The sequence below is a fragment of the Exophiala oligosperma genome (assembly GCF_000835515.1).
Source record: "Exophiala oligosperma strain CBS 72588 unplaced genomic scaffold supercont1.6, whole genome shotgun sequence".
NCBI lineage: Eukaryota > Fungi > Ascomycota > Eurotiomycetes > Chaetothyriales > Herpotrichiellaceae > Exophiala > Exophiala oligosperma.
In genome coordinates, this window is record NW_015622823.1 from 1,461,955 (window position 1) to 1,478,670 (window position 16,716).

A 16,716-nucleotide genomic window follows, 5' to 3' on the forward strand; every position below is an offset into this window, starting at 1 on the left:
CCGGCCCAACCGTCCGCCTGCAGGCGCTGAGTTTGATCGTTCCCGCGGTAGCATGCATAAAGGCACAAGTACAGTTTCAGGAGAAGCGCACAGTTCCCCGAAGCCAAAACGAGTTGGCTTTTGCCGAATCTGCAAACATCCCTGCCGCAGTTGTCAAAGAGTTTGACAAATTATATAGTAAGTTTGGGACATAATTGTCCTGTGTCAACTTCCGAGACACTGACATTTTGCCTCATAGGATACTACTCAGGCGGACTGACTGATCCTTGCGATCCATTGCTTTCACCCCTGCTGGCGACCCCGGGTAGCAATCATCCGAAGACTCATATAACCGTTGCTGCCTGTGATTTTCTGAGAGACCAAGGGTTGGCGTATACATCGCACCTTCGATCGTTTGGAATTGACGTTGTCGAGGATCTATTACCTGGAGTTCCCCACGGATTCACGTTCCCAACTCGTGCAAAGGTCGTCACCGGGTGGCTGGAACGTCAGGTATCTTTTTTTGCGTCTGCCTTCGAAAGAGACTCTGTCTGAACATGTATCTAGCAGTATATCTTCTAACTTTTAGGGGTTTCAGGACATGCTCATTGGTAGACCCATATCAACCACATCTCCGCATGACTCAATGTCCTCGTTTCTGTTTGCACGGCAGAATGAATATCCTGAAGGAACAGCGGGTTTGTGTATGCAACCATCGTCGATCATGATGGTTCGAATTTGCTTTTCGGTCGTATAGGGCTTAGTCGGGTTCCCTAGTGATGCAGGAATGGTAGCTAGCATCGTTCCAAGGACATCCTCGACGGCAAAAGCAAAATTCCGCTCGTGATCCTCCCGGACAATGGCCCCCACGATCCCAGCCACAGAGTAATCGCATTGACGAGTTCCACTTAGTGCAAACATGTTCTGAACCAAGCCTGCTAACTTGCCCAAGCCCACAATACGAACCTCGCCCTCCTGTAGGAGACATATTCCAGCCATAGCTGCCGTGCCCAGGGTTTGAATGGCGGCTTTATCGAGCCTCCTCAATGATGAGGACCGCGTTGAGCGCTGGTCGTCTAGAAGTCGTCGAGACAATTGCCATTGGCGAGAAATTGCCACATCGGCAGCTTGAATTCTGTAAAAGGGATTTCTCTGGCAGGCTGCCTCGTACAACAAGTCTGCGTCGGCTTGTGAGGCGGATTCGACGCTCTGGAGTGGCCCTCTGTGCTCGGAGAGATGGATTTCGGTCAGACGTCTTAACAATTTGATTGCCATTTGATCGACGTCCTGGTCATGTTCGAGCCCCGCAAAGGCAGCGATTCCAGCATCGTCCAACTTGAGACTTGGCACGCGCGCTTTTCGTTTTCGTTTGTTACCAGCGTAAATGGCAAGAGAAGCTGCCTCGGTGTTGTACAAAACGTGCTCCATTCGAATTCTCCTAGGCTCGTCCCATTCACTCACCGGTCCAACGGCTTCCATGAGAGAAAGGCATTCGTCCAAATACAAAAAAGCACGCCCGTGCTTTTCGAGAACGTTGTAGGCGGTAAAGAGGAAGAGGGAAATGGCCACTTCGTCAAGGGAGGGAGTCTCAGCAAAGTCGTAGTCGAGGCGAGACATTTCTACGCGACGAGCCAGTTCGGAGACTGCACTGGCTGGACCGATCTTCATTCGATATTGACCAGCGGCCAACATCAGCTGCATGGCTAGGACCAAAGTGCGGAGAGACGGCACCGCTTGCCAATCTGGTTCCAGTGTCAACCGGGCGTGCAAATCATGATAGTACAAGATCGGGAAGATCAGATGTCCAGTTTGAAAGAACTGCTCTAGGATCGTCCAGGGTTCATGGTCTACCACCGAATCATGCTGGGCACCTTCATAGCGCAATCTAGCAAGATCCTCCCAAAATGATCCTTGCTGAATGTTTGAGATTTTGTGCTCCTCCAGCAAGCCGGTCGTGTCGTTAGGGTCACCACTTTCCGGTAGAGTTTCAGTATTTGTTGGGAGAGCCAGTTCATTCTCCATTGCAGTAGGCCAAAACAATTCTGTTGTTTCGGCTGGCGAAATGAACATCTCACCGAACGAGGAAGCAGGCCAAAGGGAAGATTCATTGACTTGACTAGGCTTGTCTTGTTTCGATGATGACTTCGGCGCCTCATAACGGCCTTCTAGAGTATCTTTTGTCGTGTGGTCTGGGGACGTTGCAAGACTGATCATTGCTCCTTGGTACGATTCCAGAGGCGTCTTCGAAGGGCTAGATCAGTGCATTGGTCAGCACCATCGCATCAAGACGTGCAAATCAGAACGGTTCCACGAACTGCGTTGAACGACGACGGCCTCGAGCGACGCGTCTCTCATTGAAAGTGCACTTCGAGCCTGAGCGACGACACTGGTCACAAATTCCCGTCGACCCATTGTCACTAGCTGTGGACCGGCACTATTTCTACATCAGTATGGCAAACCATCGTGATTGACGCAGACGAAGGAAGCAGTTGAGTCCCTACCTTGACTTTGAATCCGCGACATCGGTCGCACGCGCGTACCAGGGGCCCTGAAGAGTAAGTAGATTTTGAGACAGCAAAAGTGTTGAACATCGTGGTATGTCAAGAGTCAAGTGATAGCCAGGATGAGAGTGAGAAGAGACGGCACAGCGTGGTCAGGGGTTGAAGGATTGTCGAGGACAAAGGACAGGCTTTCGAGAAGCCAGAAACCAGAAATCGGAGGTTATAGGCTCGTGGGCTTGTGGGCTCATGCCTGCAGTAGCCAAGCAGGCAACCCCGCAGGGTCACAAGGCTTTGCAATACATAGAAGCTGGCCACCTGGAGTACCGAGGCTTCTAGGGAATGTGCTCCACCGACTCTGAGCATGATTGATAGGTGCTGGAACTGCTTAATAGCTTCAAGGGATCGTGGGGTGTTTAAAACTTTATCACGGCCAAACCAAATACGTATCAAGTGAAATCTGACACAGAAGGGTATTTAAGCAGTGCAAGTCAACCCAGGACTGAATGAATACATTATGACATGTTGATATTCTTTTCAGCAGACCGTCAACGTGATACATGCCTAGGTAGCTAGGTAGTTGGTATCATGACTTATTTCCAGCGGGTGTACTCCGTAGCAGCCTCTTAGTCCGGGGCATCTCGTGGCTACAAGTACAGAGGACTGAGGGAAGACCAGAGGATCATCCGCCCCAAGTTTGGGCACAACCTCACGTCCTCAGGAAAGTCAACGATAGTAATAACTTGTGAGAAATATTTTGTCCATGACTGACCCTGCTACGACAGGTGTACATGCCTCGCTCGATGGCGATGGTACGGCGAGAGGGATGAGGCTCCACCGCCGCAATTACAAACTTCATCACATTTGATGCGACGAATAGAGACCCATGCGTGAGAAGGTCGTCAGTTTTGGCGTGACTTGCAATTACAATTAATTCACATGTCTCGGATCTACAGAAGGTATACTAGGTGCTCTTTCAGATAACATTCGGTGTCGGGCACGTCGTCGCACTCCAGAGCGCCGACCGTTCCGGGACGCAAAGTGAAGATATACCGGAATAACTCTTTAAGCTCGTCCTGTGACAGAGTTCAAGATCCATTCTCGAAAGCCAGGGCCAGCTTCCTGCGATTTGAGAAATCGTCCCTGGCCGAAAGCGAAGTTGGACATGGTCTACCCTGATCACGATCTTCAATCACCCTGTGCAGCTCCTCCTGAAAAAGCAAAGCTGTTCGGCGACCTGGGCTTCGCGCATTGCAAATTAAATATCTCTGTTCCGGTAGAATCGTCAAGGGTGTTTGGCGAATTCTTTTGGTTGTGCGACTTCCACCATCAATGATAATCGACGCCATGTTTTTGAGGCGTTGTTGTGGCGGTTTCATAACTCCCCCTTTTACGCTTAACAGCCAGAGAAAAACAAAAGAATCAGAACGACTCCTTTACATCTGCAACATTTCAACGCGATCTAATTTCTTTTTCGTCTATCGATAAGACACGGGGAGTATCTCTCGCAGGGGTGCCAAAGTCGATGCAGGCAATACGAAGAAGCCCCTGACAATGCAGCCGGAACGGTGTCCCAGGCATGTAAAGAGGTGAGATATGGCCGCTGCTTCGCAAACAGCTACCACAATTTTTCTTGTGCTTCAATTGCAAGTTGGACAGAGGCCACCACGCTTGTTTGTAGAATAACATTTCAATCTTCGAAACATCTCAACAACTACTATTTGGCAATCATGCGATTCCACTCAGCATCTTTCACCTATATGGCCACTTTGGTATCTCTCGTCCACGTCAAGGCAGACTCCTCGGTCTTCTCACAGTTCATTGGGGCCACCACCGCATCTGGTCCAAGTTCAGGAGACCTTGCCACTTCCTTCAGCATATGCACGAATTACCTCCACGTATTACCGGCGTTGACCAGCCTCACTCCTCAACTCTCCACGCAACTGGAGCAAATAGCCGTGGATGGTGTTTGCGACTTTTGTACCGGCTTGGACCAATCACGAATTGAGTCCTGCTGTGGACAGACGACCTCTTCTGCCTGTTTCGATCAATTTGCCGGCAAAGCTGCCCAGTCAACTCCTGCTTCGGCCGACGCGACAGCAACATCCACTTCAGATGGGACCGGTGGCCTAAGCTCGACGCCAACTCAGACGGCCAGTGGTACCTCGAACAATGGAGTCATGATCAAGGTATGTCGGTTAGGGAATATCTATGGTATTGACGATGAGTGCTAACCAACATAGAACAAGGATCTCGTTGCTTCCTCCTTCGCCGCAGTCATGATCGGTTTCGCAGCCTGGGTATTGTAGAAAATGGCCAGTAGTATGGGAGCAAGCTATTTCCAAGCATACAAAGATGAAACGATTCATTACGGGGATTCTCTTCATTTGTGATGATCCTGCGCAGCCATTGACAGAGACCTTTCCACGGGTCTTCTTCACTCTTTCTCACCCTCATCCGCTCTAAGTCTGTCAAAGCGGCTGAAGAACTCGTCACCGTAATGTCCCTCGCTATCCAGTTCACGCTCTGCCTTTGCCCATTCACTTCGAATCAGCTTCTCGTGTTCTGCACTCCGAGGCTCGATCTCACACCTAGAATCGTCGGGTCAATAAATCTTCCCAGGACGGGACTGAGAGGGTGAGGGAATGCTTACTCGAATGGCTGCGGGCCGGTGACCAAAGCGTCTACTATCGCATCTCTATCAATAGGAATGGAGTTCCCTGCGGCGTCCAGCTTGTGGCTGATGTTGAATGCCCACAGAATCCGTGACATGCCCATGAAAAGTGTCCGCATTGCGACGTTGTATCCTGGACAGACACGCCTCCCTACTCCGAAAGTCGTGTGTGGCCTCTTGAGCGTGTCCGGGTTGATTCCGAAGCCTTCTTGTAGCGTATCCTCTGCACGATGGCGACTGGGGTCGAAGTCCCGGGGATCCGGGCATCTCTCAGGAGAGTTGTTGATGGTCCAAATCTACATCGTCGCAGCCATACTTTTAGCCCTGTGACGTATAGTCAAAGCAAAAAGCTGGTAAGGGTGACATACGCAATTGATAATGGCTGCCCCTTTGGGCAGCGTGTAACCCATATAAGTCTCGTTTCTCGAAAGAGCATGTGGCATAGGCGGGCCTATCAATGTCACCGGTAACCCTGTCACGAAACAAACTGTTAGCTTGCATCGATCAGACAACCATCCTTTGCGCATGCGGTAGACGTACATCTCAATGTCTCCTCTACGACGGCACGGACATAAGGTAGATTTGGTCTATCTGACCAGGTTGGCATTCGTTTCGAGCCAATGACAGCGTCAATCTCTTTCTGTGCTTCCTTTTGGACGTGAGGGTACATAGCCATCGCCTTGGGATGTCAGTCATGGCTAGCCCGTCATAATACAAGGCAAAAGCCACATACCTTGACAAACGCTGACAATGTGTTTGCTTGTGTATCTCTAAATAGGTCTCAATGTCAGTTTTGCTAGGCCATTCAGACAAAACAACCTGAACACGTACGTTGCTGCGGCATATGCATGGCCAGCACTGAACAGAATTTCTTTTTCCGTTAATCGATCTTTTTCACTTTCCGTCTTTGCTTGCAGATCGCGAACAAAACCTGAGAAATGTCAGCAAATTCGAGGGAGGTGTTAATGCAGAGGGTCGCGCTCACTGGCATGCTGTTTCCCAGCGTCTATCAGCGCCCTAGCAGCCGTTGTGTGCCGGATCCAGAGTTTGGTCTCTAGCTCTTCCAACTCTTCGACCTCTTGCTTTATCGGGTTGATGGATTTGGGGATCATGCGGAAAAGAGGTCTGAATATTGGAAACCAGTCCGCAATTTGTAACTTACCCCCCAGTGCAGTTGTCCTATCAAACCACTGAATAATGCTCTGGTTAGAATTCGTCCTAGATTATGGAATCATAGATAAAGGGGTCACTTTGCTCACCTCGATCAGGTTCTTGATGTCTGGATCGTCGGCCGAAGGGAACCTGAGCCCATATGCGATAGAAGACGCAATGCTCGTCGCGAAACGCATAATATGAACTCGAAATTCAGCTGGATGATCCAGCATCTTCGATAATAGCTCCACACTTTCAAATTCCTGAAGGAAATATAAACAGTCAGTCGAATTCCCTGGTTTTCAAAGCCATGCTTGAAAGTCGGCCACGACCCTCACTCTTGGGCCAACCTACCTGGTACGGGATATAATTGTTTGACCCTCTGGCGTTGAGGCGCGTAGAATACATCTTTCGTTGCTTCCTCCAGATTTCGTCGTTACTAAGGTAGTAGAACATTCGTGTTAGATTTTTGGTATCCCTTTTTCTTGAGATTTTATCGACACCAGAAAAATTGATCGAACTCACTCTCGAAAGGCAATGTTGAGGTTGTTGCCAAAAGTACGTATGAACATGTCGACTTTTCTAGAGGTTGAAGCACTCCTCTTCTCCATCAGATCTCTGACGACTTCATCTGTACCACACAGAATCATGGTCGAGGTTCCCATCTTCACTGAGACAAGCGGGCCATCTAAAATTCGATCAGTTGATGTGCTCTGCACGATATAATGGTAAAGGTTTCGTACACTGCTCTGTCCATTCCTGAAATTTATTATGGAGCCCTTTCCGAGGGAACTGATGAAGGTTGCCAATGATAGGTAGTGTCGGAGGACCTGTTGAGGATTCAATATTCTTTCCCGGTATTGGCTTGTGCAACGAGAAGTGCTAACCTGGCGGGTAGTCTTTGGGTCTACTCCCGATTCTGAGTAACTTCACCAGTGCAACACATAACACACCACACAGCGCTACCAACACCCATGATGGCGAGATACTAGATACAGCCATAGGAACTCTTGAGGTAATAGACATCAGGGCATCCCCTTGCGAACAGTAGTTTGATGAGTGGCGTGACGAGGAAACAGTTCAGGATTTCAAGGTCGTTATGCTTAAACAGAGCCGACAATGCTACCCGAAGGTGTAGATATTGGACAAATAGTAGCCAAAGTCATTTCGTCCACAAAAGGTGCGATTGATATTCACGTATTGCGGACCTTCGTAGCTTCGTCACGAGGCTCCAGTTTTATTCGGATTTCTTGAATTGACTAACATTTTCCTTATGGTCGGTTCCTGGGGGAAGCCGGGGGTTGTGTGGGTCGATCACCGTATACCCCACAGCCATTGTCACAAATGCAATGCTAATCACTGGCTTATCGAACAGAAGTCGATTCGCCGGCTCAACAATGCCCGGCATCGGATCCTCAATACTTGGCTTGATAATGGAAGATTTTACCACAATGTACAAGGACAAAGGGTCTTCAGCCAACAGCTAACCCACAATATCGTGTCTTCTCGACTTCGTAGACACGGACACACACCAAGAGCATCATAGCCCGAAACGAGGACTAATCAACCATGTTTCGTCTAAAGAAGGACATGGCCAACGTTGGTCCGGCCGTGTGGGAGAAGCTAAACGACGAGGACGTGGCCACCAAAGCCATCGACGTCCTGAGACCTATCAAGGTAATCGTGATAGGAGCAGGAATGTCTGGCATGACCGCGGGGATACTTTTCCCTCGATCAATTGAGAACCTCGAGCTTGTCATCTACGAGAAGAACGCCGACATTGGTGGGACTTGGTTCGAAAATAGGTACTGTCGAAGCAGATCCGATCCCAGATCGAAAGCCTTCAAGCTGACTCCGCAGGTATCCTGGATTGGCCTGCGACATTCCCTCCCACACGTACCAGTTTACGTTTGAGGAAAATACACAGTGGAGCAGTTACTATGCAGGCGGACCTGAGATTCAAGCGTATCTAAAGCGCGTCAACGAGAAATACAAGGCTTACGAATACATGAAATTCAACCATCGAGTGGAAAAGGCGTCGTGGAATGAAAAGACTGGTCACTGGCTGGTGGAAGTGCAAAACACCATCACTGGAGAGGTAACGTTGCACTCCTGGAGCTGTCTCAATTGTTCCAGTTGAAACAACCGTGAACATGCTGACCATGTGTGAATGCGTCTCCAGACCTCCCTCGACACCGCAGACGTTGTTTGTTCGGCAGTCGGTATCCTCAACGCCTGGAAATATCCCGATATCCCGGGCTTGCACGAGTTCAAAGGAAGACTGGTCCATTCCGCTGTCTACCCAAACGACTTGGATGTATCTGGAAAGCGTGTGGCCTTGATCGGGGCGGGCTCCAGTGGGATTCAAATCCTCCCGCAGATTCGACGTCAGGCAGAAACAGTTGATCACTATGTCAGAGGGAAACTATGGATTCCACCTGCAGGAATAGGAGGAGAGGGACTTGCCGAACGGAACGGAAGTCGTAAGTCGTTGTTCATCAATCCTGATTTTCAGCCTGCCAGGCTGACACTTGCTGAATTGTCTTTTTTCAGCAATCACACCGGCTGAAGATCTTGAACGATTCCAGAAAGATCCGAAAGAGTATAGGAAGTATCGTCGTTACGTCGAGGATCTTCTCAACCGACCCGTTGAGGCACTCTACAAAGGTTCCCCGGGCGCCAAAATGTTTGTGGACATGTGCAGAACGCACATGCAAGAGAAACTCAAGAAGAAACCCGAGGTATTCGAAGCTCTTGTTCCCGACTATCCCGTGGGGTGTCGCAGGATCACACCGGGCCCAGGAGTAAGTCCAAAGGACTCCGTCCCCAAAACTTCACTGTACAGGTTCGAGTGACTGATGATGTAATATCGACCATGTAGTACTTGGAAGCTCTGGTAGAAGACAATGTGAATTTTGTCCCCACCAAGATCAAGAGAGTATACAATAATGGCATCGAGACCGAAGACGGCATACGACGTGATGTGGACGTCATTATATGTGCGACTGGATTCGATGGGTATGTCTCGAAACTGGGCCTCCCCTCGCTAGCTGCGGAGAGTCTCAAGGCTAACTTGCATCCAAGTGTATACAAGCAGCACTTTCCTGTCCATGGACAGTACAATGCCAATCTCCAGGATCTCTGGGAAGAAATGCCCGAAGCATATCTTTCCATGGCCCCTCGTCTCATGCCGAACTATTATGTGTTCCTGGGTCCGAATGGAGGGCCGGGTTTGGGTTCAACAGTACCGTTTCTCGAGTTACAAGCTCGATATATGATTCGAGTCATCCAGAAGATTCAAAGGGAATACATAAAGAGTATGGTTCCAACGTAAGTACATGTTTCCTAGTTGGAGTATCAAGAAAGCAAGCTAATGTGAGTTTCTTTTATGGTGTAGAAACCGCGCCATGAGAGATTGGGCTAGGATTGTCGATGCCTACTTCGAAAAGACAATCTATAGTGAAAAGGTAGGACCACAAGCACTCATATCATATCCGTTACAACACCCCTATATGCATGAGCTGACCTTTTTTTTTGTCGACAAGTGTAATGCATGGTGGAAACACAAGAGTGGGCGACTTCTGGCAATTTGGCCCGGTAGTCTGATCCACGGGGCTTTCATCTTTCAAAATCCGCGTTGGGAGGATTATGAGTACGAGCTAAAGGAAGAGATAGAAGGCAACTCTCTGAGGTGGTTCGGAAATGGTCTAAGTCAGCGACAGATCGAGATGAAGGGCACGACCGAGGTGTACCTGGACCAGCCTGCGGTTCCTGTTGAAAACCCTTTACGAAAGACGAGACATGAGCGTCATGAGAATGGTGTGGATGGGTTGAATGGCGTGAAAGTGGATGACGCAGCCAATGTTACTGCTGTGGCACGATGTTAGAGATATTGGCCAAGTCTACATGCAGAGATTAAAACATATACAAAGTACCATGGACCTATGATTCCTTCGGTTAAATGAGAAGAGACATCGGAAGTCAACTCGCAAATGGCCTCCTTTGGAGGAGACCTTTTGCCCTTTCGTTCATCAATGCTTACAGACTCTGGGATGAGAGTTACAAACTCGACGCAGGTGAAGCTGATCACAAATAGAATTTTGACAAGCAAGTACACATAGTTCATATAGCAGTATCTTGTCGATTAAGCCAGGAATAATCACTACAAGGAGCACGGCTCTCGCGAGCAGGATTTTCTATGCTTAATTCCATTGGAAAATTGACTTCATCGACCAAAATTGTTTGCAGGCTGATTGATCAAAGTCGCCAGCTGAACACCGTTCCCCAAGATGGCCCTTTGGTAGAGGCTGATGATCCTGCTGTTCATCTTTGTCGGACCGACTTTCCGTGCTGGTCTGCGGAAGGACTTTCCATTCGCCACGAGACTTTCATATCCTGGATACTTGAGCTCCGGGTACTTTTCAAAGAGATAGGCGTCGAATCGCCAGTTGGAAACAGTATCTTGCATCTATTATGGTGTGAGTAAAGCGCTGGCATCAAATAAATGGTGTCGAGCATCCTCTTGGATACGGCGAGAACGTACATTTAGGTGGTAGAATAAATCTCTAGCTAAGTCTTTCCGACCAAGGATGAAATCAAGGGGCATCGGAGTCCATCCCGAGCTCTGCTTTTCACACGATTTACCCATTAATCCGTGCAGAGGATCGTCGGAACCGTTGTTGCTATCACCATGGGCCGCTGCCGTTTTAGAGAAGAAAAATGGCGGTGCCCCGGGGACAGTGCTAGTGCTCCAATGCGAGAAAGGCGAAACAGGTGGAGAATCCGGGTTGTTTGAAGTTCGTGAGCTATCCATGGCTTCGATGATCTACATTTTATCAGTACAAAGTATCGATAGTAGTAGAGACAGGGCGTGAAGTCGAGATTTTGTGCAATGAATTGGTCGGAAGGAAAATTACTCACGTTCCAAAGTCCGATAAAACCTTTGCCGGGGTCAGCATCAGCAAGGACAGTGGACATATCTTCGACCGTTACGACCCAACAGTCCATGCAGTCCCAGAAAAGCTCATCGAGAATTGGGCTATTGTTGTGGTTCAAGATCAAGGCGTCCCGCAAGCCAGCATGCGGGAACCAATCGATGATGCAAGAGTGAGGCGTGTAAAGCTGCAATGGTGTTGGTCTCCAGGCTAATGGTAGCTTTGCTAAAGTGGCACTGTTGGGCATGCAACGCCACGCGAGAATAGCTTCGAGAATGCTCCGAGCCTGAGAGCTGCCCCAAAATCTGGCTGTGCCTTCCCATGCGTAATCGTGGAAGAGTGTAACAGCTGTCCCTATCACTTCAGACGCTCTGTGATTCCCTGTCAGCCTAGAATCTCGGGTTGCGAATGATGGCAGTACGTACCTGTCATCAGAGTTTGGGTCCTCCAATTGTAAAAACTTTTGGTACACGAGGGTTTCCAACATTTCTACATGTTCCAGGAACAGAGACCCAGTGATTGTCCGTTGCAAGGGATTGCCAAGTTGCGATGCTGGTGGAATCTGGCAAATCAGTGGACTTTGCTTCCAAATATCAGGAGTGGAGTTAGGGCCATAGCAATATGTATGCATCTGCCATCTCGGACCAGCATTCTGATGAGTTTCTTCGCTTGGTGGGATATGAGGGCCGGAAACATTTCCAACTCCGGGATCAATGTGGTCTCCCGTCGCAAAGCAGCCAGCCTCGGTCTGTGTGTCAGGAAGGATGGTTGCTTTTGTATGGTCAAAAAAGGACTCCGAAGCGTTGCCCTCAGGAGGGATGGTGCTATTTGGTATTTCCGTTGATTTTCCACCGCACACGGCAGCTGGGTCGCTGCAGTCATCTGAACTCTCGGTGAACATGATATCAACAGAGTCAGGTTGAATGTCGTTGTTGGAATACGTGGAAGATTGTTTGTTTGTGTCTGTTTGTGCTCCACAAGGCCTTGAAAATACGCCTTCATCCTGTTCAGGCATATCTGGTTACTCATTGATCAGCACAAGCGCCAAATTATCGAAAATGAAATGAGAAAAAAGAGCAACGCCATTAGATGGCAACAACGAACCAAGCAAGATGTACTTACCAAGGAATTGAGACTCATTGATGCTGAATTCGAAATCAGCTGACTCAGTTGCGGTCTGATTCGTATTGAGATTCAAGCGTTTACCGGCCTCTTCGCTGATCTCTTGCAGCGTACAGATGACGCCGAGTACCTTTTTGCGGAGCTTGAGATAGGAGTTGCGGAGTTCGACATTTTCATCGGAGAGGGCTTTGTTACGCTCGCTCTCTGTCTGAGAAGCTCGACGTGACTTTTCCTCAAGCTCGTTGATGTATGCAAGTCGTCGCTCTCGGAAGGAGCGCTGCGACAGTCGATTGCGTCGTCTGGTTGACCGTCAGCCTGGTACCAGTACCAGAATAAAAGTGGATATAGATCCAACCAGTGGGATAGGAGGTTCGGAGCTTGGCCTTACCTCTTGATCGCTTCGTCCTGAGACTGTCCATCTTCTCGAACGACAGCCGCACTAGAACGCTTCTTGCTCCGCGAGCTATTCCCGTGAGTCATCTCTGGCTAAAGATTGGAGAGGATTAAAGAGCAGACCACCTTTAGCAAGACATGCATAGATTATGATTAATGCTCTTGCTAAGTGTGAAGGCAATACACTTGTAGAGGATGTGGTTGCGTTGACAAAGGAAATTCTGACAAATGCCTGGCACTTAGGGAGCAGAATATGGGCGGTACCCGCTCAACTAAGGCTACTGCCTATGAGCTGTTTGGTGCCCCAGATTTACTAGGATTAAAGGGGGAATGCGGGGTTTCCAGACTGGAAACTCCGGGGTGGAATCCTCATCCTCGGATCCCACAATCATCCCGGGCCGAAGGGTGTTATGAGTCAGAGTGAGAGAGTGATCGAGTCAGGAATTATCGCTCTTCGCTGGGCTGAAGACTACGAGCAATATTACCGTCACGCATTGTGGAAGTTTTCCGACTCGCAGAGCTCATCCTGATACGCCCCACATAGACAGTCAATCTTTGGCATCGTGTTGCCCGCTCACCCAACCCATCAATCTCGGGAACAGGGATTATATTATCAAGTCAACAATTTCTAGTCAGAAATTTCTTAGTAGTCCCTTTCGCATTGGTAGCAATCGGAATCCCTTTAGCCAATGCCTTTCACTGGTCATTTGCTACTGGCAAGCTGCGTCCCATAAGTGGTTGCCCTCGGCAAGACCTAGTCCCAAGGACCCCAAGATGGACCGTGATTTGTGGTGTCTACGCGTATGCCGAGGTTTTTGGATCCAGCATAGAACAAAATACTTATCAGAACACTTCGATAAATGAGTTGCTTCGAACCTTCACTGTTGTTCCTCCTTCGACTTCAAGACAGTCATGCCGCTCCTTCAGGATGCACCGTATACATTTGATGATGTTCCAGATTACCCACAATGCAGTCCTCAACCTTTGAAAATAATCCACGTCGGGGCTGGTGCATCAGGACTTCTCTTTGCCCACAAGGCTGAAAAGGCTCTCTCAAATTACGAGCTGACCTGCTACGAAAAGAACCCAGTCATAGGCGGCACATGGTACGAGAACCAGTATCCGGGTTGTGCTTGTGACATTCCCGCACACACGTACACGTTTCCATTCGAGCCCAACCCCGAATGGAGCGGGTACTATAGTTACAGCGATGAAATTCAAAATTATATGCTTGCGTTTGCAAAGAAATACGACCTGGACAAGTACGTCCAATTAAACACCGAAGTCATGTCGGCGGCATGGGATGAGCAGAATGGTCTTTGGAATGTACATATCCAACGAAAGGACGGCAGCACTTTTGTCGACACATGCAATGTAATCGTCAACGGGGCCGGAGTGGTCAACAAGTGGAAGTGGCCAGCGATCGAAGGTCTTCATGATTTCAAGGGCATTCTAGCCCACTCTGCAGACTGGGACACAACGCTCGATTTCAAAGACAAGACCATTGCCATAATCGGTACAGGGTCGAGTTCGGTACAAATGGTACCTCAGTTGTCTGCTGCTGGACACCACGTCACAGTCTTCATGCGCAACAAAACCTACATCGGTCCTCAATTAGGCAGCAACGTCTCCAACAAGGAGGCCGACCCTGAAGCGATGGAGCCTCACGCGGCTGGAAAACACAAGTACACTGAGAAGGAGAAGCTGCGGTTTCGAGACGATCCAGAATATCATCTTCGTTATCGGCGTGCTCTGGAGCGATCCGTCGTGTCTGGCTTCAAAATGTTTTACCGAGGTTCAGATCTCAATATAATGGCTAAAAAGGCCATGCAGGAATCCATGGCCGAAAGACTAGGCGACCGCGAAGACTTGAAGGAACATCTTATCCCAGACTGGAGCCCTGGATGTCGTCGACTAACGCCGGGTGAGGGGTATCTCGAGGCACTCCGAGCAGAGAATGTGACATGTGTCTTTGACGAGATCAGCAAAATTGTCCCAGACGGCGTGGTGACCAGTACCGGGGAAAGATACAAAGTGGAAATGCTGGCTTGCGCCACTGGTTTTCATGTCCAATTTTTGCCACATTTCAAGATCACAGGTCTCGACGGACAGGTCATGCAAGATCAATCCAAACCGAACGTTTACGCCTCAATCGCCGCGCCTGGATTCCCCAATTACTTCGTGGTCAACGGGCCTAGAGGGAACTGGGGCCAGGGATGTGCATTGCCCAGCCACGAGGTACAAGTTGACTACATCCTGAAATGTTGTCGCAAGTTACAAGAGGATCAAATCCGAAGTATGGTACCGCGGGAAGATGTCACAACACAGTTGAACTTGTACATGGACACATGGCACTCCAAGCACAGCGTGTGGGCTGAGGAATGTAAGAGTTGGTACAAAGTATGAGATTCCTCCTTAAACACCGATCTTCTTTTCTGACCGAGATAGGACAATGAACCAAATGGTCGCGTGTACATCTGGCCAGGCAGTCTTTTCCATCACCTCAAATTCCTGAAGCATCCGCGGTACGAGCATTACGACATCAAGTATAAAGATCCTGGGAATATCTTCAAATTCCTTGGGAACGGCCTTACAATCACTGAGGGAAAGTACAGCCGAGACGATTTACCAATCCCATACATCCGAAACAACGAGGATGAAGAATGGGATATTGAATGAATCTATATTTTCTTGACATACAAACATTGGCGCAGCTTTCTCCCCATCAGTTTTTGAGTATGAGAGATATAGAAGTGTTCTGGCCATGGGCATTAAGGCACCACTACTTTCGTAGATAGCTATATGAATAGCAATTCCCGTCAGTCTTGAAGAATGTGTCTTTGTGCCAATCGATCTATATCTTCCACGTTCATGTCCTCGACTCCCTGGCCACACGGCGCCAAGACAAACAATGCCTGAAGAGCAATGGCGACACGCAGAAGGGCTGAAACATTGCGAGGGGATAAATGATTGAATTCTAAACCGTCCAGGATCAAACGCTTGTGTTGAATTCAATATGCCAGCGTTTATCTCAGCGTCTTAAGCATTTGGCCGAGTAAACAGCCTTCCGAGAACGTCGCCATGCTCAAGCCTCTCCAGGCTCTCAGGGATCTTGGTGAACGGCACCTCCTCAAGTTTCGGGACAATCTCACCCGCCGCAATGAGCTTGAGTACTTCTTGATATTCATCCTTCGTCGCACCCCTAGACCCACGCAGGACAAGACTCCGTAGCATGAGGGCGTGCGTCGACATTTCGAAACTTGGAACTCCGATCCCGACCAAGACGACGGTCCCGCTAGACTTGACCCTCATCATCGCGTCCTGTGTCGTGACCCCAACGCCAGCGAAATCTATCACCACATCCAAGACCACCTCGCTTGGAATATCATTTAATTTCTTATAACAACGGTGGGCTCCGAGAGAGGTCGCGTCGGCGAATTTCTTCTCGTCGATGTCTACCCCGTATACCGTCGCCCCCTGAAGGGCCGCTATACGGACGCCATTGAGCCCGAGACCACCAAGGCCTACGATACCGACAGTCGTGGACGCCGCTACCTTGGCTTCGGCGACGACGGCGTGGTAGGCGGTTGAGATGGAATCGTTGGCCACGGCCGCCTGGGGAAAATCAACCTCGTCGGGGAGATGGACCAAAGTTCTCGCGGGAACCAGGACCTGCTGCGCGTAGCTCCCGTCTCTGCCCACGCCGATGATGTGGCTCCAGTCACCACTGTCGGTGGGGATGAGTGCAACACCAACGCGGTCGCCGACTTTAAAATCTGCCACGTCTGGCCCAATTCCTGCAACTGTACCTGCAGCCTCGTGACCGAGCGTGATGGGACTTTTCCCTAACCATGACCCCTCGCCTTTCAGTGCATGAGCATCAGAGTGACAAATGCCTGCCGCTTCGACACGCACAAGTACTTCGTCGCCACTAGTCTCGGGCACAGGCAGGTCGCTCAAGCGA

General features: G+C 49.4%; 2 protein-coding genes across 2 annotated transcripts; both read right to left on the bottom strand.

Moving 5' to 3' along the window:
• Positions 1-573: 573 nt before the first annotated feature.
• Positions 574-2,391, bottom strand: PV06_06968 (uncharacterized protein; the record flags this gene model as incomplete). Its single annotated transcript, XM_016408142.1, has 2 exons — positions 574-2,230; positions 2,291-2,391. 2 exons carry the CDS (start codon positions 2,389-2,391, stop codon positions 574-576), a joined length of 1,758 nt encoding a protein of 585 aa, XP_016261622.1.
• Positions 2,392-10,528: 8,137 nt separating this feature from the next.
• On the bottom strand, positions 10,529-12,839 carry PV06_06969 (uncharacterized protein; the record flags this gene model as incomplete). The annotated part of the gene is made up of 6 exons (XM_016408143.1): positions 10,529-10,771; positions 10,847-11,128; positions 11,224-11,608; positions 11,663-12,254; positions 12,360-12,658; positions 12,748-12,839. 6 exons carry the CDS (start codon positions 12,837-12,839, stop codon positions 10,529-10,531), a joined length of 1,893 nt encoding a protein of 630 aa, XP_016261623.1.
• Positions 12,840-16,716: the final 3,877 nt, after the last annotated feature.